This window comes from Tauraco erythrolophus, chromosome 19 (genome assembly GCF_009769465.1).
Source record: "Tauraco erythrolophus isolate bTauEry1 chromosome 19, bTauEry1.pri, whole genome shotgun sequence".
Taxonomy (NCBI): Eukaryota; Metazoa; Chordata; class Aves; order Musophagiformes; family Musophagidae; genus Tauraco; species Tauraco erythrolophus.
Window position 1 is genome coordinate 15,553,999 of NC_141483.1, and position 22,356 is coordinate 15,576,354.

Consider the following 22,356-nt stretch of genomic DNA (forward strand, 5'->3'; position numbering starts at 1 on the left):
CGTGACCGCCCGCGCTACGGCGGCCGGGATGGCGGCGGCGGCGGGCGGGTGGCGCCCGGGGGGCGGGCGGCGGCGGCGGCGGGGCCGGGCGGGCGGCGCGGCGGCGGCGGCGGAGGAGGGCGGCGCGGTGCTGCAGCGGCTGCGGGAGGCGCGGTGAGTTCCCGGCCCCGGCCCGCGCTCCGCTCCCCGCCGCGCCGCGCTGACGCCGCCTCTCCCCGCAGGGACGATCTGCTGAGCTCCGGCTTCTGGGCGGCGAGCGCCGGTGCGTGTGGCGGGGGGGGGCAGCGGGGACGGGGGGGGCGGAACGGGCCGCCCCCCGCCGCCCCTGACGCCTCTCTCCGCGCCCGCAGGAGCCGTGCGGGCCCCGCTGCGCGGCGGCGCGGAGCCGCCCGCCCGCTGCGTCTGCTACGGGCTGGGGCGGTTCGGCGGCTGCCCCGCCGCCCGGCACCAGTTGGCCTTCCTGCTGCTGCTGCTGGAGGAGCTGGCGGTGAGCAGGGGGACACTGGGGGGGGGTCTGCGGCACCCCCGGCCCCCGCCCACGGCCGCCCCTCTCCCCGCAGGTGCCCCCCGGCCGCTGCGCCCTGTTCGATCCCGCCTTCTCCGCCGAGGAGGCGGCCGCGCTGGGACGGTTGGGAATGCGGCTGCTCCCGGACAACGAGGTGAGCGCGACCCCGGGGCTGCGGGGCTCCCGGGGGCGGGGCGGGGCATCGTCCCGCCGGGGCTCGGCTAACGGGAGGCGTTGGTCTCCGGGCAGGAGGGGAAACACGACGTTGAGGGGGCGGCCACGCTGTTCTACATGGTGCACTGCGGGAAGGCTTTGTACAACAACCTGCTGTGGAGGAACTGGTCCGCAGGGGCTCTGTCCAAGATGGTCATCATCGGGAACAGCTTCAAAGGAATTGAGGAAAGGTGCGTGCGGCCCCCACGGGGAAGGTTCTGGTGCCCCCGACAGCATCTTCCTCCCCTTGCTTCCTTTACTCCTTTTTTCCTATTGCTTCTGACAATCATTTCCAGATTTTGCTGTCATGACTTTGCTGTCACCAGCCATCTCACCTTCTCCATCCCACACACCTGCTCAGAAAAGTTTCTAAATCCACAGGAGCATCATGTGTCTAATGCTGGTTACCCTGTGTTATTCTAGATTGTTGTCAAGAATATTGGAGAGAGATTACTCTTACATAGCAAAGGTATGAGTCACAAGGTTTTTTTAACTTTTTTGTTTTGACAAAGCACCTTTTAATGAGAAAGGAATAAGTTGCAATGGGAAAGAAGAGGGTGGTTATTTTCAAAACCTTTTTTCCTGACCACTACAATATAAAAATGAATCGCTTTAGGATCGCTCTTCGTTATCTGCAGAACACGCTGCACATGGGGATTTGGCTTAACATAACACCATCCTCATCTTCACCGACTCTTAACTGAACTTTGCAGAAAATATAGACTCACAATACGTACTTTGCAGTCGTATGTAACTTTTTCCCCAAACACTCTTTAGGTCTTGAAGGGGACCGAGGAAGCGGCACTCCCCGCTCACCCGCGGTACCTGGACACCTTTAATGACACCTCCGTCCACTGGTTTCCCCTGCAAAAACTGAACCAGCTCTCCCCTGAGGTCTGGGACTTCGTGGAGGAGCCGACGTACCAAGACTGCGACGACTTGGAGATCATCAGGAAGGAGGACGGAGCTGACAGGCGCGTTCTCACAGCTGCAGAGTCGTGACAGCTCTCTATGGCTGGGGGGGGAGCGGGGGGGCCGTGGGGCTGCGTCTCCTCCCACAGCAGCTTCTGCACAGCCGAGATGAAGCTCAAGCACTGAGAGGTGTCATCGTGCTCCGCCAACAGTGGCAGCACGCGAACAGTGAGCACAGTGGGACATTTTTGTACCTGAATTATTTAATAAAAGGTAAAGCTGTGCTGTGACTTGCACAGCAAACAAATTCAACCCATCCACACTGCATAACGATTGCTCTTTCGATCCCCTCCCCTTTCACGAACAATTCAAAGCCTTTGCACGTACTGTGCACGTTCTGAAGCGTCAGAAGGGGGGATTATTTGAGAGGGGGTTAGAGTTGAAGGTATCGGTGTCTAGTTCCAAAAGCTTTCTCACAGGCAGGGGCCTTCAGCTGTTGGGCGCTACTGAAATCAGCGCTTTAGCCCTTCCTCGGGGAAGAACTGGGTCATTTCCCTGTAGAGAAAAAACGCCGTGGTTTCACTCCCTCACCTCTGCGCCCTGAGCTGCTGCAGTCCCACAGAACACGTTCTGTGAATTTGCTGGAAAAAAATCAGCCCCCTTCCAGCTCCGTGTTGACAGGGACAAGAGGGCAGCCGGAGCAGCTGATGGCCCGCGGGCAGGCACCAGGCTGAAGGAGCCACCAGAACACCCCAAAAGGTGGGACGAGTCCTGGTTGTGCATGGTAGAGAGGAACCCACTGCACGAGGGACCTTGCTGGGACAGTAAGTCCCACTGCCAGAGCAGCGCAGCAGGCGAGGAGCAGCTCTGACATCTCTGTCACTGGAGACTTTCAGGACTCAGCCAGACCAGCTCTTGGTCGTGTGCTGTTGGAGCAGAGAAGTCACCTCCCATGGTCCTTTCCAACCTGCCGATAAACCTGTCACAGGTGGCAATCACACAAGCGTCAGAACTGCTTGTTCCTCCCTTAGCACTGCAATTTCATCTCCTGACAGTGCCTCAACGGCTCGTCCAAGGAAAAAATCCTGGCATAGGGCTAGAGTTTCACTCTATTTACAAATCTGCAACTTCTTTATTCCAAGACAGTTACACTGAAAACATTAGCAAGATGGTCTTCACAGTTCAAAGCAGGGGCCTCACTTAGCCATGTCAATGAGGCTCTGGAGAGAGGTTGGCACCCAAGTCTTTTCTCCCTGGACAAAGACAACACCTCTGTCAATGTAAATGACAATCCGTCCAAACGTATACAGCTGCTTCCCTTCGTGCCGCTTTCCAATCACGGGCATGAAAACAATGTTGTGCTCCTCTGCTTTTGTCTGAATCAGGTCCTTGAAGTTCATGGGCACGGAGCTGGCAGCCGCGCCGATGCCGCGCTGGGCCATGTTCTCAGCCTCTCGCCGCTCCTGCATGGCCTCGTACTGGAAGTCCTTCCTCCGCTCGGTGTGCGTAAGGTAGGCAATGTTCTCCCGGGCACCTGGCTGCATGTACCCACCTGTTTGGGAGAGAAAATGTGTGAAAACAGGGTGCCAGTCTGCTCCTGCTGCGAGATCCATGGGTAAACTCCTGTCCAGGACATAGTAAAGTCAATCCATAACGTTCTGAACACTCCTTTACACATTCTCATTAAGTTTTACACTGTTGATGCTAATACAATGCAGACTAGCTAGGTGAATTTGAGAACTGCAGCAGAAGCAACAGGATTTGATACATTCCCACGTTGTATCCGAGCATGCACAGGAAAGGACGCTGCTGTGCTGCTACTGGCAAAGAGAAAATGTGAACAGCAAAAGAGAACAGCAACAAAAAGGTACTCCTCAAAGCCAAAACCAGCCTGTGCTCTCCACATGCCACTGCTGGGCTACAAACGGACTATTGCAAAATCAGGCTAGGGATGGAGCAGTACCACGCTGCAGGAAGCAGCGTTGCATCAGAAGCACTTTCACTATCAGCCCCCAGTTCCCTTTTTGGCTGCATGAGTACCATGCCAGAAATTCCTCAATAGGTGAATTCCTTTTTGTGCAATGCTTGCCTGTAGTTGTACCATTTTACCACAGAACTAAACATAACACTTAAAACGGGCCTCAAGGAATCCTCCATGTTTCTGATGTGGATTCTCCATCACACTGTGCAGTCAGTGGGGAAAAGGAACTCAGTTCTCTCTCTCAGTCTTGGAGGGCAGAGCAAATTTCAGTTGCTGTCCCTCAAGCACAGCCTTCTCTTTTATACAGTGTAATTCCCAGCAAATTCCTAACAATCTCTTTCAGGTCACAGGGAGAGTCTTGCGGAGGAAACGGCACTGTTCTGAAGCTACGGATCAGAACCACTGTCTCACCATAAAGAAAAAACACTCAACAAGTTACAGCTTTGGAAGTCAACATCTGTAAACGATGGCCTAACTGACTGACATAAAATGTGTATTTTATAATCAGGCAAGACTCAGAGAGAATCAGTTGCTTAATGGCACAGGCAGCCAGTCACCAAAAATCTCTTCTGCTTCAGAGAAGCACAGACAATTATTAAGTAGCACCTCACAGGTGTTATTTAGGGACCCAGCAAGGCAATTTCACCACCCATGAGAGCTTCCACAAGGCTGATTAGCAGGGCCATGCCTAAATACAGGCTCACAAGGACCAAGCGTCACTGTACTGCCATCACGGTGAGCAGAGCCATCACCACAAGCCACCTACCAACACTGGAAGAGACAGCCCGGTTCATGATATCAAGAGCTTCATTGAATTTGTCTTTGATCGATGGATGGGCTAACACTTGGTCTGAGAACATGGACTTCCAACCCAAGTACCACTTGGTAATCTCTTCATAATTGGGGCTGTTACTGAGCCAGGAGCACAGCACCTGCAAAACAACATGATCAAATGCAGCAGGACAGGTACGTTTATGGAGGAGAGTCCTTATTACAGTAAAAGAAAGGACCGTGACAGTATTAGGAAACAGTCTGCTCTGATGTGTATGGAGCTATGAGGGGAGATCACCCCTTTGGTAGTTAAACCATTCCAGCACTGGGCAGCCACTTCTAGGCAGGAGTCACTAAAACAAAATCAAACCTGTTTACTCAGCCTCAGCAGTTTCTCACCTGCAGCCACTTTGGGAAGAAGTGTTTCTCTAGCAGCCCAACAAGACTGGAGACAGAAATCATTCCCTCCCAGTCAATCACCCAGTAGAAGGCATCCATGTGCTGCTGGTGAGGGTTTATGATGAGTTCGTTCAAACACATCCCTGGGAAAAGAGGGAGAAGAGTCAGAAGATCTTGACTCACAGTTTCATCAGTGCCCTGACCTGTCTCACTAAATCTCACTTCAAATCACATCCCTGCCACCAAAATGGTGCGCTTCCATTTTCAGCAATTACACTTTGCTGCCACAACTGAGAAAATTCAAACATTTGACTGTTTTTTTAGAGTACAGAGCCTTTTAGCCAGTCTGCATGGCTGAATGGTGAACTACAAAAATCTCATGGTGAAAGCATTAGCATAGATCAAAGAATACAGGAGTAAGAGAGACATTTTATAGCTTAGTACTATCTGACAGCTCTTAGATACTCCTGCCAGCTGAAGAACAGAGGAATCAGATGATTTAGAAAAATAAGATAGAAAACACTGAGGATAATCAGAGCACTTCCCCAGATTTTCCAAGATGTTTGTCTCTGAAAGAAATGCACAGTAGTCGTAACAGAAAAGAAGATGCAAGATTGGTCTAAACTTACTAATAATATTCTTTGAAGCAACACTGGCAACTATATCACCACGTATCTTTTCTAAGTGCGAGGGGGAAGGCGGCAACCAGCAAATTCCAGTAATTCAGCACCGTTTGGCTTGCCTCACCTAGTTTAGGCACGATGTTTTTGACCATGAAGGCCTCCCATGACCCAGGCGTGAACACATCTTTCCAGGGCTGAAGGATAAGTTTGGCAGAGGAGTCACTGGGATGCCACTTCTGCAGCGCGTTCGCCAACTTGTTTCGGATGGGAGAATACAGCGGCTCTAGTCGTGCCTGCATCAGGGGAAGCCAGGGGTGGATCCAGGAATGGATTGGGACTGTGTCTGTCAAAGGATTCCAGCTTTCGACCTAGAGGTAGAACAAAAAACATTAAAATGAATCCATCCATTAGCAAAAAGTCTTGCCAGATGCCAAAAGAGCCACAATGCAACCCCTTAACTCCTGAACGCACCAGCAGAGGCAACAAACCAATTTCAGTTGGCTGAAGTTCAAATACTGGTTCAGAGCGTGGCTTTGTTCCAACGCAGCCCTCTTGCCTTACCTCTTTCTGCAGCTTAGGGAAGATGAGCTGATCCAGAATGTTATCCAGTATCCAGACAGGAACAACATTTACCCAGCTATCCAAGAAATCCACCATCGACCCACAGTTCCTCGGTTGCCACTGTGCCACGATGGTTCTGACATATGGCATCCAGATTTCCCACATCAATCTGAAAAAAAAAAAAAAAATAAAATCAAAAGTTAAGCTTCGAGCTATAGCCCCAGGCCTAAATAAACCAAATGGTAACTGTTACTTAAAAGCTACTTCCTTTCATACAGCTGACAGCTGGATTTTAACAGGCACATCAAGAGATCCATCTGGAAAGCAGGCTTGTATCTCTTCTTTTCATCCCTGAGGAAGCAGCACTTGAAGATGCTGCACAAAGTACAACTCGTTGGCTCTTTACCTGTGAAAAGCATCTGTTGACAGGTCCTGCCCGCTGTGTGATAACAGCTGATCGTTTTCCAAAAGGCTCTTCCACTTGGCTATGATCTCCGTGCCATACGTACAGTCCTGGAAACGACAAGGCAGGAGCGGCCTTTATCCTTTTCCATTAATTCCAGCTGGTATCTACCCAGAGCAGGCTGATGGCATGCTCGGCTGCAGACAGCTCTCTCACCCACTCAGAAGGCAAGCCAGGAGCTTGCAGCTGTGATCAGTGAAGCCCCACAAGAGGAAAATCCCACTTTATGGATTTAACATGCCTCCGGTGGGCAGGAGGGGATAGCCTGGACTTTTCCAGATGCACAGAGAGACTTCAGACTCTCACCTATCCCAGCCTAAAGGGCACTAAGAACAGACAGTGCATATCCGACTACCAGGCAGACCTCTCCTGCTTTTGCTAACAAACAACAACTACAGACCGAGCTTTCATCTGCTTTTTCTTCCCAAACTCATGACAGAGGTGGGATTTAACCTTACAAGCTCCTAAATTGTCAGCTGCTTTTTAGAGCAGGAGCCTTCAGCCTTAGCAGATGTCTGAGTGCAGAGTGGGTCCAGCCTTTTGCACAGGTGTATCTCACTCTGGCCTTAAAAACACTGGGGAGTTTTCCCTGGAACCTTCCTCTCCTCTGCCAGGTGAGAGGAAGGTGCTTTTTCTTCTCCCTTTTTCTCCAGGCTGTTAGGAATCTGGGACAAGGTGTTGGGGGGGGGTTGTCAAGATAACAACAACAACTTAAGCCATCGAGAACTGCTGATAAATGAAACTGATACACACCTTGAGGGGATCCCAGTTCTTGAAGTAATCTTTCATGAGAGGATAGACTATTGCTACTGCCAGGTCCACCCTGTCAGACATTCTGTACTCTTCATAGTACTTGTCCTGAAGCGTCTCAAAAATCTTTGCGCACTCATCCAAGGTTAAGGGATTCTCACAGCTGGGCTGCATCCGTCTCTCGCACTCTTCCACCATCTCCAGCACCTTGCTGAGATTGCCAATTGCTGTCTCCTCGTGCGAGAGAACTTCAGACATCTTCTGGATCTCATGGGTCAGGTTGACAACCATGTCTCTCTCATACTGCAGCTGCCGGTCGCTCTGGATGATCTCTTGCTCTGTGATGTCGATGAGAAGTTGCAAGTTGTGTTCCAGCTCAGGCAAGGCAAATCCCTGGGGCTTGGAGTCTTTGCCCAGTGGCTGCTGAGGACTGTCATCAGGGATGTTGTGCTTGTGGCTAATTTGACTGTAGCTGTAGTAAACCTTCTGTTCCCGGCCCGTCATGTCTATAACCTTCCAACAAACAAGAACAAACATGTCTTAAAAAAAAAAAAAAAAGTATCTCATGTTTAAAAAAGGAGGAAATCCCTGACTCCAAATTGAAAACTGGAGATTTCCAAGTACTTTAATTACTCCAGGAAGCTACTAATACACACTGGTTTTCTGAATGAGGCAACTGGGGATTGCCTCTAAACGGGACTACTCCAGACACAGAGAGTTAAAATGAGTAAGAAACAATCTGGAATCAGAGCTGGAAGAGCCTCCTCTTCTGATCTCAGTTTTACCATTTCGCTGAGTAAGTCTACAAGTGGTTATGATGCAAGCAGTACACTGTTCATTATTGCATGGACGTCTCAGGGGATTTTACACTTTTTTAAAGACATATTAATAGCAGATGAATAATTTTATTAAGTTCATAAAAGACAAATCCCTTATTATCCCTTTTAGGTAGAAGATAGTTCAAATCATGTGTTTAGTTGCACAATCCCAGTAAGGACAACCATGCTTTCGGGAGTGGATGAGTGTTTTATCTATGACAAACATGAAACAAACTTAGCTTGCCATTAAAAGAAACCTCCACATTTAACCTAATTTGCATTTTTCTGAGGCCAGAGAAGTTGCTTAAGAACAAATCCAATGTCCCAGGAGACACAGTGGTCTATTACATGATTCAGTGACGAGTCCGAGGCCGTGATTTTCGTGAGGCTGCAGACAGGCAGTTCTTTGAACTGGCTTCTGTTAAGGGTACTGATGGCTAAAAAGCACTCAGAAGACCAGAGTGGACAAACTGTTTCCCAAAGATGCCACCTCTTGGGTTATCAACCTTACCTTGACTTGAGACAGCTCCTTCTGAGGAGCAGAAAGCTTCTTGTTGATCCTACCCTTGGCTTTTAATTCTTCTACTGTCTTATAGCTGTATTTGGGCTTCTTCTTGCCTCCGTTTGGATCCTTCCGCCACTGACTGAGCTCTTTCTGAAATTCCTAAACAAAATCAAAGAGGAGTTGTGGTCGCTGCTCTCTGTCACACCCCAGATTTGTCTCTGTTTTCAACAGGAAAATAACCATGAGACCAACGAAGAACGCTGCCCAGCAAAGCAGCTGCGAAAGCGGGAAAGCTCAGTGACAAACCAGCGCAAATGCTGTGGTCCAGTCAAGCGCCCTGGCCACAATGCCAGCAGTGTGTTTCTGGCCTTTTATTTCTCTAGGCAAAAGACAAAGACTATTTAGCTGGGGGGACTGTTTGAAGGTGGGGTCCTAGCAAGAATACTAGAAAAAGTGAGCCAGAGTCAACAAAAAGAATGTTACAGTGACAAGAAAAACGTGTCTAAATGAAATTCGTGTGCTATGTCTTTAGCTTATCTAAAACGAGCCCAAACAGTCTTCTCTGGCACAGAAACTTGTACCAGAACTGAATTTTGTACACACAACGCAAGAGGGAAACAGATACACCACGAATCATACAAATACCTCCTCAGCTTCTTCTTCAGAGTCCACAACTGGGAAGTCTTGCAAAGACTGACTGGTTCTCTCAGAGCCATAAGCCCCCACAGCTCCTTTACCTTTTCTTTGCTTGGCCTCAATTGGGTTGATAATACCTGAAAGGATGGTAGTTAGACCAGAAAGGACAGTTTATTTCCTGAGAGAGAACAGCGACTGTTTTTCTTGCAGTACCCAAAATTATCAAATCAGCACAACCATCCAGCCTGGTGTTCTGCCTCTATCGTCTATCACTTCAGTAATTTCTTAATGGCTACAAAATAACTTAATTCCAGCACACACCAAAAAAACCTCGAAGCAGAGTATTATTCACACCTGCATTTCATTGCCTTTTTTATTCTATCACATAAATTAACATCTTTTCTGTGAGTTGGCTACCTTTGGAACCTCATCTCCCTTCTTTCTTCCTCTTTTTCTCTTGCAAAATAACAACAGCACAAAACTGGCCTATTTTAAGTTAAATACAACTGACTCTCATCACGAGGACGCAGATCACTTGTGGGAGATGCAAGGAAACAACGATGAAGCGGCAGGCCACCTGGAGATGGCAGTTCTTTAAAGAATCCAATCCCTTCTCCAAATTACTAGTTAACAATAAACAACCAGACACTCAAACAATCACAGTACCTTGAGCGTTCTTCCCGAGACCTCTTCCAGGGACGTAACCCATCTTCTGGAGAAGTTTCTGCCCAATTCCCTTAGTGTGTCTCTCCCAGCTGCCAAAATCCACGAAAGACTTTGTCCCTCCTACAAAGCCTTTCTGACTAGGCTTGAAATTACCACCCTGTTAAAACAAATAAACAAACAAACCCACACAACTCTAAGGCATCATAACAACCCAGCTCTGTACAGTCTCACTCAGAAAGAAGGCACTTCCCAGCTGTCACCACGCTGCACAGCTCGCTGTGTCATGACTTGTGCATCCACGTAAGCTGCCTGACACCTCAAGTTTCCTGAAATTCCTTAGATGGAAAAGGAAAGTCCTGACAAGCTGCCAGTTATTAGGCTCCATCACTGACTGTGGCTGAAGCTGCTTCCTGATTCTTTCTGCGTTTGGTAACTGAAAATAAGAGTTTGATTTCCTACCTATAACACGCTCAGATTTGTCATACTGTTATGTGAAACTAAAAAAAAAAAAAAGACAAAAAAAAAAACCAACACAAAAGCAAAAAAACACTCTTTGGAGTTTTAGTTATCCCAGGAAAGGAAGTAAACCACAGGCATTCTTTAACCTCAGCTGACCAACAGGAATGTTAAGGAAGACAAAGGGCCTAAAAGGACTAATGTTCCCCAGGACACACAACGATCACAACAGCTACAAAAGATAAAGAAAACGTCTCCCTTAACTGCACACTGTAGTTCTCTGGTTTTAATTATTTCTCTCTTTCTTCAGTGCCCTACTGCTGCTGCAGAGCCTTTGCCTCCAGCCCGGGCTCCGCATCACACAGAACTGAAAACCTCCCGGATAACTCACTGTTTTTAACTTCTTCGGCACAAACTCTTTGGGGATTTCTTCCTGCTTCACGGGCTTTTCATCTTCATCCGAGTCTTCTTCCGACACGTCCTCGGCTGCTGCCTTTTTCAGCCCGGCGCTGACGAAGCTGACGGGAGCCGAGTAATCCCTGGAGCTGCACCAAAACGAGCCCCGTGAGTGAATTCACAGAATCCCAGAATGTCAGGGATTGGAAGGGACCTCAAAGGATCATCTAGTCCAATCCCCCTGCCGGAGCAGGACCACCTAGATCAGATCACACAAGAACACGTCCAGGCGGGTTTGGAACATCTCCAGAGAAGGAGACTCCACAACCTCTCTGGCAGCCTGTTCCAGTGTTCTGGTACCCTTACTGGGAAGAAGTTCTTCCTCATGTTTAAGCGGAACCTCCTATGTTCCAGCTTACATCCATTTCCCCTTATCCTATCATGGGATGCCACTGGGAAGAGCCTGGCTCCATTCTCATGGCAGTCACCCTTTACATATTTATAAACATGAATGAGGTCCCCCCTCAGTCTCCTCTTCTCCAAGCTAAAGAGACCAGTATAGCCCAGTACAGCTCCCTCAGCCTTTTTCCTCATAAGGGAGATGCTCCACTCCCGCCATCATCTTTGTGGCCCCGCGCTGGGCTCTCTCCAGCAGTTCCTTGTCCTTCTTGGACTGAGGGGCCCGAGGGCGCGTTCCCGCAGCGGCGCGGGGGCACCGCGCCTTACGCCGCCCCCGTAACAAGAAATTCTAAACCCCGACGAGCGCTTTGACGCCGCTTTTGCCGGGATGTGACCGTCGTTTCTCCCGGGGCAGCACGGTCGCGCCTGCGCGGTGCCCCCCGCGGGCAGCCCGAACACACCGGGGCCCGGGGCAGCCCACCGCCCCCCCCCGCACCGCTTGCCGCCGAAGCTGGGCCGCTCCTCGTCCGAGTCGCGCTCGGCCCACACGCCGTACGTCGCCTCCTCCTTGCTCTGCCGGTGGCGCTGCCGGTGCGGGTTGAACTCGTTCTGCACGTCCCACTCCGACACCTCGAAGCTCTCCATCTCCACCCCATCCTCCCCGTCCGTGCCGTACAGGTGCGACATGGACATGGCGCGCACGGCCACGGCCCCGCTCCGCGCCGCTCCTCCCGCCGCTACCGGCTGCGCCGCCGCCGCCACCCGGAACCGAACCGGCGCCTTCCGGTGCCGCCTGAGCCACGCCCACAACCATAGAGCTGCAAGGCCAGAGCGGCCACGTCTCTATGGTTCGGCGGTGCCGGCGGGGGGGCGGAGCGCGCGGTGACACCGGATTTTAATGGAGTGCGACACGGGGGGAGGGAGGGGGGCGCATATATTAACTCTGCAACAGCTCCATGAGTCACACGGCGGGGGGCGCCCGCACGGCAAAGGCTCCACGCGGGCGGGACCCCCGTTCCCGACCCGAGCTGGAGAACGGCGGCACGACACGTTTAAACGCCATTTCACGAGTCCTCCGGGCGCGGCACGGAACCGCCTGTGCCCGCCCCGTCCGGATCCCGGCGATCCCACCGCGGGGCGTCCGGCCTTCGCAAACCAACGCCAATCCAGCCCCGCCGAGCGGGGCTCCGGGCGACAGTCTGGGCAAGCAATGTGCTTGGAGAGCCGATTTCCGCTGGCGAACAGCGAACTGTTCCTCCTCGGGCAGCAACTGGCCGTTTGCAGCGCTCTGGAACAGAGAAACACACGGGCTCAGCAGCGGCTCCGTCCGCAGCACAGCGTGCGCCCCACTGAGGGTTCTGCACGCGCCCCAGTAAGGGTTTGCACGCACCCCAGTAAGGGTTTTGCATGTGCCCCACTCGTGGTTTTGCACGCGCCCCAGTAAGGTTTTTGCACACATCCCAGTAAGGGTTTTGCACGCACCCCAGTAAGGGTTTGCACGCGCCCCAGTAAGGGTTTGCATGCGCCCTAGTAATGGTTTTGCACGCACCCCTGTAAGGGTTTGCACGCACCCCAGTAATGGTTTTGCACGCACCCCAGCAAGGGTTCTGCACGCACCCCAGTAATGGTTTTGCACGCACCCCAGCAAGGGTTCTGCACGCACCCCAGCAAGGGTTCTGCATGCATCCCAGTAATGGTTTTGCACGCACCCCAGTGAGGGTTTGCACGCACCCCACTCGTGGTTTTGCACACACCCCAGTAAGGTTTTTGCACACATCCCTGTAAGGGTTTTGCACGCACCCCAGTAGGGTTTGCACGCACCCCAGTAAGGGTTTTGCACGCACCCCAGTAAGGGTTTTGCACGCGCCCCACTCGTGGGTGTGAAGATGTTCACAGTTAGAAACCAAGTCCCAGCTCCAGGATGATGGGCACCCAACTCCTATTCTCACTCAATGCTTCTACTTTCTTTTTTGGGTTTTTTTTGTGTTTTTTTTTTTTTTTAAACACAATATACTGCTTTTACATAGAAACTCGTTTTTAAAGGGGCGTTTTTAGTAAGAAAAATGACATTTTATGTGTTAGCATAGAGGCTAGATGAAAAGAGAGATGGAAAAACATCCAACATATCAACAGTTGTGTCTAGAGCAGAAACCTAGGGCAGCAGCTTTGCTTTTCCACGCTGACAGCAGATGCCACTGCTTTATCCTCTCTTCCACGGGTCCACCGCACGCCCTAGAAGACAGCTGGGGAGCAGCGCAGCTCACCCCCACATCCTCTTTCAACTATCCCCATGGGGACAGTCAGTAATAACTCTCCCAAGTGGCTGATTTCCATTTTGCTGAAGCAAGCCTGTTTCCAGAGCTCAGAAAAAGAATTTCTGACAAATTGTCTCTCATAACGGTATTGTTCCGAAAACCTGAAGCAACTAGGAAGGAGATCATTCGCGTAACGAGCGTGCCTGGAGCAGCCTGGCTAATCCACAGGCATGAGAAATCACACATGCAAAATGCCAACCCCGGAGCAATGCAGGCAGATTTGCCCGAGTCCCAAAATGAAGTACAAGGTCTTACCTGGAAATCATTAATTTTCTTAGTGAGAAGACGACGTGTTCTGAGTCACCTAGAATAACCCGGAAAACAGAAGGGTCAGCTTTAAGCTGCGATCTGCAACTCAAAACATTCCCGCTGTGCTCCCGGCAGCAAGCAAAGGAAACGTTTAGGACACAAAGCAGCACAAGGGCAGAGAACCAGCAGCCAGGGAACGCTGCCACGAGACTGCAGCCTCTTGCTTCGCTACCATGAGCCACCCCGGGCAGCCAGCTGGGAATTGCCAGCGACGCCTCTCGCAGGGAAAGCCTCTGCACGCTCCCCTCACCAGCAGCCCTGCTCCCTCAGTCCGGGACTGGGCTCTGCATCTCCTCGCTCGACACCGGCGATGCAGCTCAATCCCTCTGCTTTCTTTAGGAGGCCACATGCTGAACAGGTCAAACCTGGCACGTTTGATCCAAACATCAGGATCTAACATGATCATTTGGATCACGTTTGATCCAAACATCTACACATCTCCGTACTGTGCAGGCAGCTCTTTCTGGAGAGCCAAGGAGCCTTGTTGGGGTTTTTTTTTTAAGTCTGTACATGCAATGGCTGTTGGACTGCTCTGCATTACAGGGGGTTATTAATGGTTTTCAAGCACTGCTGTTTAAGGTGGGAGCCCCAGAGTGTATTCCTGACACCCGAACGCAATGAAGTACAAGAACTAGAAGACCCCTCTGTAACCTGTGAATCAGACAAGCCACCTTGCCATAAGGCAGGCAAGACCCACAGCAACAAAAACTTTGTTTTGGAACAGAGAGCAAGGTAGAAAGTGCCTTAAAGTAAGAGAATGAAGAGCACAAATTTCTGATGAGTGAACACAGACCTCCACAGCATGAAACCATACGCACGAGCAGACCAGGAAGCAGGTGGCAGAGGTGAATGAGCAGGGTCTAAGGAGCACAGAACACAAGGACATCAACAACAAAAGTGTGGAGGGTGGGAGCAGTGCTCAGCAGGAAGGACAGGCACGTTTCCTGCAGTTGGCTGCCCAGCCTGCAAATATCCATAAGAGGGAGCACGGGACCAGGCACCCAGGATGAACCAAACAGGGCAAAGCCCTCAAAGGGACAGCAGACTCTTACCTGCAGATGACCTTTCAAATTGGCTGGTGTTTTATAATCCCCCTTTAAAACCTATGGAAAAGAGAAAATTGGAGTGACCCTTCTGGGGTAGCGGCTCTATGAACATCTGCAAGTCCACCTCGCTAACTGCATCCTATGTCCCAGTATACCTGAACCAGATGAAATACCCAGATGGGCCTTTGTTCTATATCGTGGTGCTATACTGGGGCAAAAGTGGGAGGTTTCCTCTTTCTTGACTGGAAGCAAAGACAGGGAGCAGCAACCTCCTGGGGCAGGGAACTGACACAGCAGTTTTCTGGTCTCCCTCTTAGCCTGGGAGGGAAAAGTATTTTGGTTTTTACCATCATGCCAGTTCTCCAAATTCATCCCAAGAAGTACTGGAATGTCTATGTCCAAAGAGTCCCTAACCCTGCCCAGGGCAGATGTTCACCCAAATCACCTGTGTCCTAGAACAGCTGTCAGCAAGCAGAGAGAGCAAGGAGGTGCTGAAAGAGACCAGAGCACTCGGAGACAGACCAGCTCCAAGGAAGCTCCTCCAGCCTTCCAGGTCAGTGCTGCTACTTGCCTGCCTGCCCACGATCTGCACATAATACCACAGGGACCAGTCCCACCCACAGCCATTCTCCTCCTCCCGCCAGCAGGACAAAGGACACCTCATCCAAGGGCTGGGGAGGAACCAGTCCACCACAGCACATGAGAAACTCCCTGTCTCGTAACTGCTGTCTGTGGCTCTGCAGCTTCTTCCTTCCAGTTCTGCTCCAGGGAGATGAGTCAGTATTGCAAAAAAAAAAAAAAAAATCTTCTGGTTTTGCCCAAATGCATTACGAGCCTCCACTCGCATTCCTCTTGGGACCGTGGGAGTGGCTGGTGAGCTACACACGGGCACAGCACCGTCTGCGCGTCCTCCTGGGACCAGACCGGTGTGTCTGGTGCCTACAGCTGTGCACCTGGATAACATCAGCGCACACCAGTAACTCCCACGCCGGGGTTCAAGAGCAGGGCTGGATCAGGGAGGGACAGGGCAGTATCTGCCACAACAGAAGAGACGAACACCACCACATAATCATAGGGAACACCACCAGTTTGAGCCACGCCAGACTCAGTCTACCGCACGCATCTGTTTTGAAATCATCTGTGTAACCACGTGTCTGTCGTTCCCAGTCTCCCAAAAAGAAGAGAGCGTTTGCTTCTCCCCTGCTCTTCTCTGATCCGGCTCAGCAGCCTCTTCTGCTCCAGAGGGCTCCGTGGGTGCGGAGACCCACAGCCCCACGCCAGCGGTCCCTCCCCGCGGCGGTGCCGCCGGCAGACGGCGGCGACACTCACTCTGTGCGTGTTGTTGACCACTAAGGGGTCGGGGTGGCCGTAGTTGGGTGGGTTGGCGTAGGGGTCGTAGCCGAGCCTGGCGAGCATCGGGGCGATGTGGGCCATGTCCTGCAGCACATCCCCCGGGATGTGCCCGATCCACTTAGATAACGCCTCCATGTTCACTGGCTTGATAACCTGGTCTGTTGATCTTTCTATCCTGGGGAAAAATAATAAAGAAAGAAAAAAAAAAAACAAAGACACTAAAGTTTAGTTTTGCACACGTACTGGGCCCAGACAGAACAGCCTTCGGCTAGGTTCACTGCCACCTCCACATCTCCCTTCCGATGCCCGAGACACACGTGCAGCACAAACACTCACGGCCCACCGTGAGCCGGCGCCAGGCACAGCGGGACAGCCTGGGGCAACCCCTTCCCTACGGCTGTCCCGGAGAAACGGAGCAGCTGCACGTCCCACAGCAGCTCCTTGCTACCCTCCCCACTCGCCATTTATACAAAGACTTACACACCTGGCAAAATTTTGCTACGCCTCCATTTAGAAATGAAAGAGCATTAAAAGAGAAGAAAGCGGGAGAAGCCAAGCACGCCCTGGCACACCAAGACGGACAGGCAGCAAGGAGGGAGTGCTGGAGCGTGCCTCCACGGAGCAGGTTTTTCTTTTGTTCTGCAATACCAGCACCAAACCTGGCAGGAATTGCTGCTTAACGCTGAAAGCCGTTTGTTAGCAGCAAAACTAATGGCGGTAGGGAGGTATTTGAGGACAAGTGGAGAAAAGAGGCATTAAAGAGCTCACGTTTCAGAGCAAGCAGTTCTTTTCAAATTAGAGACCAAAATCATTTCTGCACTGTCAAGACAGATGAATAAAGCAGTCACCTGCTCCTAAAATCCTTGCCTGGCAAGCTGCTCTGTTGGCTGCAACATTGCTAGTATTCAAGCCGTCTTCTACTTACAGATACAAAACCTTCTGCAGCAAAACTGGACGTGCTGCCGCTTCTGCCCCGGGAAAGCACACACAAACACGAGCAACGCGTCCTTGCCCCCAGTTTTAGCCTTGACCTGCTTCGTGTAACGAAAACACTCCCGGAAAAGCCGAGGCAGGAGCCGAGACACTCACTTGGAAAGCGACACCCCGCCGGGCTTCCCTATCAGCTCCTCGTGGTGCAGCACCAAGTCGCTCCAGGAGATGTCCAGGAACTTCATGATGGTGTGCATGGACTGCTCGGGGTGCAGCACCAGCTGCTCGTAGTAGACGGGCAGGCACCGGGAGCGCCCGATCTCCAAGCACTGGGAGTACATCACCTCGATGGCTTTGTTCCACTTGGTCAGGCAGTCTCGGTAGCTGTTCAGGTCGAAGCCCGCGATCGTCACTTTCCGCGTGATCATGGAGTGGACCGAAGCCCGGCCGTCTCGAACCATCAGGAGGAACTTGGAATTGGGGAACAGCCTGGACAGGTAGACTGAGGACTTCAGCGTGAAGGGGTCCTTGTTACACAAATACCTGGCTGGCTCGCCGTGCTTGGCGATCACTTCCAGGATGAAGGCCTGCATAGCAGCGTCCAAAACTTGGTCCGTCACCCCTGCTTCGTCCAGGCGCATCTTCTCTCGCCCCGACTTGGACCAGGCCTGCCGCATCGCCAGCACGCGGGGGATGATGCGCGTCTCCTCTCCGCAGCGCACCTCCGGGTGGGCGTCGAGCATGGCCCTCATCAGCGTCGTGCCGCTCCGTGGCACCCCGCCAATGAATATCAGGGGCATCTCCTTGCTGTAACGGTACTCGACGTGGTTGGAGTCCATCATGACCAGCTCCTCGTTCTCAGGTCTCATCAGCCTGTGCCTCCTCTCGCTCAGGACCTGCTGGCACTCCAGGACCTGCTGGCCGAGGTGCAGAGTCACCATCAGGGCGACCACCGAGCCCACCACCAGCAATGCCCTCCTCATGGTGACCCGCATCCTGTTCTCCTCCGCACAGGCTGGTGACCACGCTTCAGCTTTCAGCTAGCAAGTGTTCAACCCAACAGGCATCTGTAAGAGAAACGCAGCACGGTCAGAGGAGCAGGAGCCACAATCCAGCCCGGCCCCAGTGGCTCCTCAGCGCCCAGCCTGGCTCCTTCGGGATGCTGACACCATCCCAGGCTTTCATCATCTCTTTCACTTATCAGCAACTTCCAGGCTAGGTGCCTTCTACCCAGGAGGTAATTAAAGTTTGCCTCAGAACACACCCAAAGAGATTACTTCTGGACTGTTTGTGTACCCAGAATCACAGCTTTACAGCTGGAGCAAATCTCCAGGAACGTTTCAGAGAGGAGAGGCCACGAGTACCCAGTCAGTCCTTAAAAAAAAATTTTTGAAGAGACTTTGTTCCATCCCAGATGAAGCCCAAACCCTCCCTGCAGTTCTCCTTCCTTCCAAAACTGAGCTCAGCACATCACCATCTTCTCACTTCTCTCAGCCACCTGCCTCCTTCCCACATTTTCTTTAGTTTCCATGTGCTGTCACAGGGGAGGGGGGAAAGCTGAAAGCAGAGAAAAACAAAAGCACCTCATGCAAATTTTAAAGGTCTGAGTCAGGAGAAGCTGTTACCCGTTAGAATCAAACACTTGGAGAAATTAAACCATCTGAAGGCTGACAGCAACGCGGAGAGTCAGTGTTAAACACCCTTCCTCCAGAGACTGACCTTACATAAAAATGCTTGAAGACTTCATCTGGCACCGAGGCTTTTGGGGTTTTCTGTGTCTCAGTAGGATATCCAGCAGGAAGGCTGCAGCTTCTGCAAGTGCCCCGCTCTGCTGCCTACCCAGGAGGGACTCCTGGGAGCGCTGGCACCGCTGCTCACGCCCTCCCCCCTTCTGCTCCGTTTGAGAGCGCAGGTTTTGCAATCCTCCCCTGGGCTCACCCAGGGATTTCGAGTTCTTTGTGATTATGTGGCTGGGGCGGGAGCTGAATGGAGTGGAAGGAACGGGACGTCCATGTGTTTTGTTTTGCTGACAATCCGAAGAACTGCCTCAGAAAAGCGTTTTCTCCTCTCGACTCTCTCCATGAAAGAGCACATTTAGCAGCGGCCCATGCAAAGCCCCTCTGCAGTGGGGAGCGGGCAGGAGAGCTGCCCCACAGCCCCCCTGCCCCTGCCCTACCTGCCAGCACAGGCAGCCCCAGAACCAGCCCAGTGCTCCAGAACTCGCTCCGTTCCCCTTCCAACCCGATATCCCGCTCCACTCACCCAAGCGGTGAAGCGGTCCACTGCTCACCACCCACCCACTGTGCTTTCATCCACTTCTGCTCAAACCGTGGGGTTACCACGACCCAAAGAGGCAGTGCCTCTCTGCCCACCCAGGTATGCCTTTTCCCATCCCAGCAGGGAAGTACCATCACCACCAAAATTAGCTTTTGTGGCTCTTTAGCACCGTGGTTATCACGCTGGCACGGTTAACATGGCACAGTTAACATACCAAGGGTAAGCAGTTGCAAACCCGTGCCCATATACTGCACAAAAGTCAAATGCTGGTCCATTTGTTTAGATGTAAATCAGAGGGAACAACAAACAGCTCTGGCATTTTCGCAGCACCAGGAGCTCATCTGCTCCTTCCTGCTATCTTGATCTGTTTCAGTCATGTAAATATATTCAAACGTTCACCCTAAAAATAATTGCAAATGCCACAAGACCCATTTCAATGCATTGTAGCTGGAGGAGTCAGGCTTTAAGGCCAACTGGAATAATTACAGCTATGCAGACCAAGACAGGCTAATTAGCAGGAAAGATCTGCACTTTAGAAAGGAGCCTGTGAGCACAGAAGTGCTCTGTTCTTTGCAAAAACGGCTTACAGTGAGCGTTTCCCACCGAGATGCTCCCAGCAGCTCTGGTCCCAGTGCCGCAGGAGCGGAACAATGGGACTCACTGATTTTGCTGTGCGAAGCGGGAGGCTGGCTGGGAGCCTGTGGTACCGGCCCTGCTCCGGTACCGGCCCTGCTCTGGCAGCACCCGCTGGGCCAGACTGCCGCATCCCTGTGGACCATCCTGCCACCCCGGCCAAGGCAGACACACAGCCCCCACCGCTGCCCAGCCAAGGGCACCAGCACCGGGCAGCTCTCGCCCTGGCGGGGGGCAGCAGGGAAGGCAGCCGCAGGTGCCATCAGGCAGCGTGGCTTCTCCCTCCCTGCCATGCTCTGAGCTCTCCCCGCTGCTGCAGCACACGGTCGCTCCTGAGCAGAACAGCCCCGCTCTGCCTCCTGCACGGCAGCCGCGGGCACCGGGAGGGCTGGAGCAGAACGAACCCCTCCGGTGGGATTACCCCAGTGCACCCGTGAGTGTGCTTGGCAGCAGTCTGCTGAGCAACCACAAACAATCCCGGCTTATTTTCAACTCTTTTGTGCAATTCTCCACTAAGAATTTCCCAAAATTTACGGGGTTTATTAGTCTACGTTCTCTCGGGATGGATAATTTCCTCCACAGCAGATATTCTGGTGGAAAATATCACGGCATAATTAGGCAGCACGGCTGTCTGATCAGAGATGACTTTCTAGTCCTTCAGATGCCCACGCTGGCTCTGAGAGCTTTCCACTCCAGCAGGAATTAGGGGGCTCTCAGGGGTTTCTCTGGCACATCACAGCAGGGACTGAAAACCACTGCAGCTGGTGACGGGGAGCAGAAATCCAAGTGCCAGCAGCCAACCCCGGGCTCAAGCAGGGTGCCAGCAGCTCGGACAATGCAGGAGAGGGACGGGCTGTGACCCACAGCCAGGGGCTCCATCCCCAGCTGCCATCGGGGTAAGGCTGGCACCGAGGGCAGAGAGCGTGGGGGAGGATGGGAGCTGGTGGGAAGTGACAGCAGAGCAGTGACAAACAAGGACACAAGAGGTTCTACATGCAGAAAGTGAACGAAATATTCACTATCCCACACCCAGCGTCATGGGGGAACCAACTGCTCTGGCGTGTGCCATCCCTATGTGCTTACCTTCCCCGGGTAAGTTCATTTTGCTGCTAGCCAAGCTTCATGCCGAAACACAGGTGGCCGCGAAAATACCTGATGGGGAAGAAAAGCCACAATGTCGATTGGTTTATTTATTGCACACATCTGTGCACGTGGTGATGAGTGACGCTCTCCTCCTTGGCACCTTCCCCTCCCGCACGCACACAGCCTCCCTCCGAGCCCAGGGGAAAGGTGGTCCCAGCGGAGCCGGTGCCCCCGGCTCACAGTCAGTGCCAGAAGCCACGCGTGGCATGCCTGCGGCTCGGCCGCCCACCCCGAGGCACCGGCACCGCTCCACTGCGGCAGCGTTTGCGGGGCTGAGCCAGAAGAAGAAGCCGAGGGAAGCAGGAAGGCGGCTGCTCTTTTAGGAAATGAAGCCTCCTGGAAGGGAGAAGCCTGAGAGGGACAGGAGCAGCTGGGATGTTTAAAACCCAAGGGACGACAGTCCAAACGTGGCACGCTTCCATTGCACACAAGCAACCGGCCCAACAGCCCGTCCCAGAGGACACAGCTCCAGACTCGCCTGCCGCAGGCTTTGGTACAAATGCTGGGATCAGGCACAAGCAGAGTCCCCAAATCCCTAACAGCAAAAGGAGACGGGGCCGTGTCCCTGCAGAACACTCTCCCCAGGCATGGGAGGGCAGCGGCAGGGGGTACCCATCATAGAATCATAGAATGGTTTGGGTTGGAAGGGACCTCAGAGATCATCTAGTTCCAACCCCCCTGCCATGGGCTGTATATTTCCAAGCAAAGCTGCTGTCCGGGGGCCAACACCAGGCAGCGGAGCCCCCGAGGGGCCAGGACCCAGCGGGCGGGCAGGATGGCACTCCGCTCCGAGGCTCACGGCGTGTACACAGGACCACAGGCTCGTTGTGGGGCCGCTGCAGCCGGGCCCTTCCCACAGTCAGCTCCCCCTTGATGCGCGATGGCGTCCCAACCTTGGAGGATGTTTTTGAGAACATTTCAAGTACGGACACTAATTGTTATTCCAGCCACCCAAGAGTCTCCTCCTCTCCTGCCCAGCTGCAGCTGCCATCAAACGTCACGCTGCCCCTCCACTTTAGCACTGATTAGAAACAAGAGGGAAACTCCACCCAGCAAGAACTTTGCAAGAGCTTATCTGCAGTGCACGCATCGCCCTCCTTCCCTGCAAGGTCTGCTCAACCCTGGTCTGCCCTCCATCAACCACGGCATTTCAGGTCCGGATGAGGCTGCAGGTCTGCGGAGCAGCAGCTGCGTCCCCAGAAACGCTTCTGCAGTGCCACAAATGATCTGGTGCACGGAGCGGTGGTGGTTTAACACCCCAGCCCCGAGACACCCCGCTCCGGAAACGGCTCCAGC

General features: G+C 52.7%; 3 protein-coding genes across 4 annotated transcripts; 1 reads left to right on the forward strand and 2 right to left on the reverse strand.

Moving 5' to 3' along the window:
* The first annotated feature begins 28 nt into the window (after positions 1 to 28).
* SRRD (SRR1 domain containing) lies at positions 29 to 8,644 on the forward strand. Its single transcript, XM_086623822.1, has 8 exons — positions 29 to 153; positions 222 to 262; positions 351 to 487; positions 561 to 659; positions 755 to 909; positions 1,142 to 1,187; positions 1,496 to 1,674; positions 8,614 to 8,644. The coding sequence occupies exons 1-8, from the start codon at positions 29 to 31 to the stop codon at positions 8,642 to 8,644; spliced, it is 813 nt and encodes a 270-aa protein (XP_086479948.1).
* On the reverse strand, positions 2,505 to 11,770 carry TFIP11 (tuftelin interacting protein 11). The gene is made up of 12 exons (XM_086623820.1): positions 11,551 to 11,770; positions 10,651 to 10,804; positions 9,804 to 9,960; positions 9,147 to 9,274; positions 8,508 to 8,660; positions 7,182 to 7,691; positions 6,372 to 6,478; positions 5,966 to 6,134; positions 5,529 to 5,772; positions 4,782 to 4,924; positions 4,378 to 4,543; positions 2,505 to 3,182 (listed from the first exon to the last, which is right to left on the reverse strand). Exons 1-12 carry the CDS (start codon positions 11,745 to 11,747, stop codon positions 2,827 to 2,829), a joined length of 2,484 nt encoding a protein of 827 aa, XP_086479946.1. The 5' UTR covers positions 11,748 to 11,770; the 3' UTR covers positions 2,505 to 2,826.
* Positions 11,771 to 12,249: 479 nt separating this feature from the next.
* Positions 12,250 to 18,058, reverse strand: TPST2 (tyrosylprotein sulfotransferase 2). 2 transcript variants are annotated; one of them, XM_009981192.2, is made up of 5 exons: positions 17,167 to 18,058; positions 16,054 to 16,252; positions 14,731 to 14,781; positions 13,625 to 13,673; positions 12,250 to 12,342 (listed from the first exon to the last, which is right to left on the reverse strand). In XM_009981192.2, the coding sequence occupies exons 1-4, from the start codon at positions 18,000 to 18,002 to the stop codon at positions 13,644 to 13,646; spliced, it is 1,116 nt and encodes a 371-aa protein (XP_009979494.1). In that variant the 5' UTR covers positions 18,003 to 18,058; the 3' UTR covers positions 12,250 to 12,342; positions 13,625 to 13,643. The 2 variants fall into 2 exon arrangements, with proteins under 2 accessions (XP_009979494.1, XP_086479580.1); XM_086623454.1 differs by lacking the exons at positions 12,250 to 12,342; positions 13,625 to 13,673 and adding an exon at positions 14,880 to 15,042 and having other exon boundaries at positions 14,737 to 14,781.
* Between the last annotated feature and the right edge of the window lie 4,298 nt (positions 18,059 to 22,356).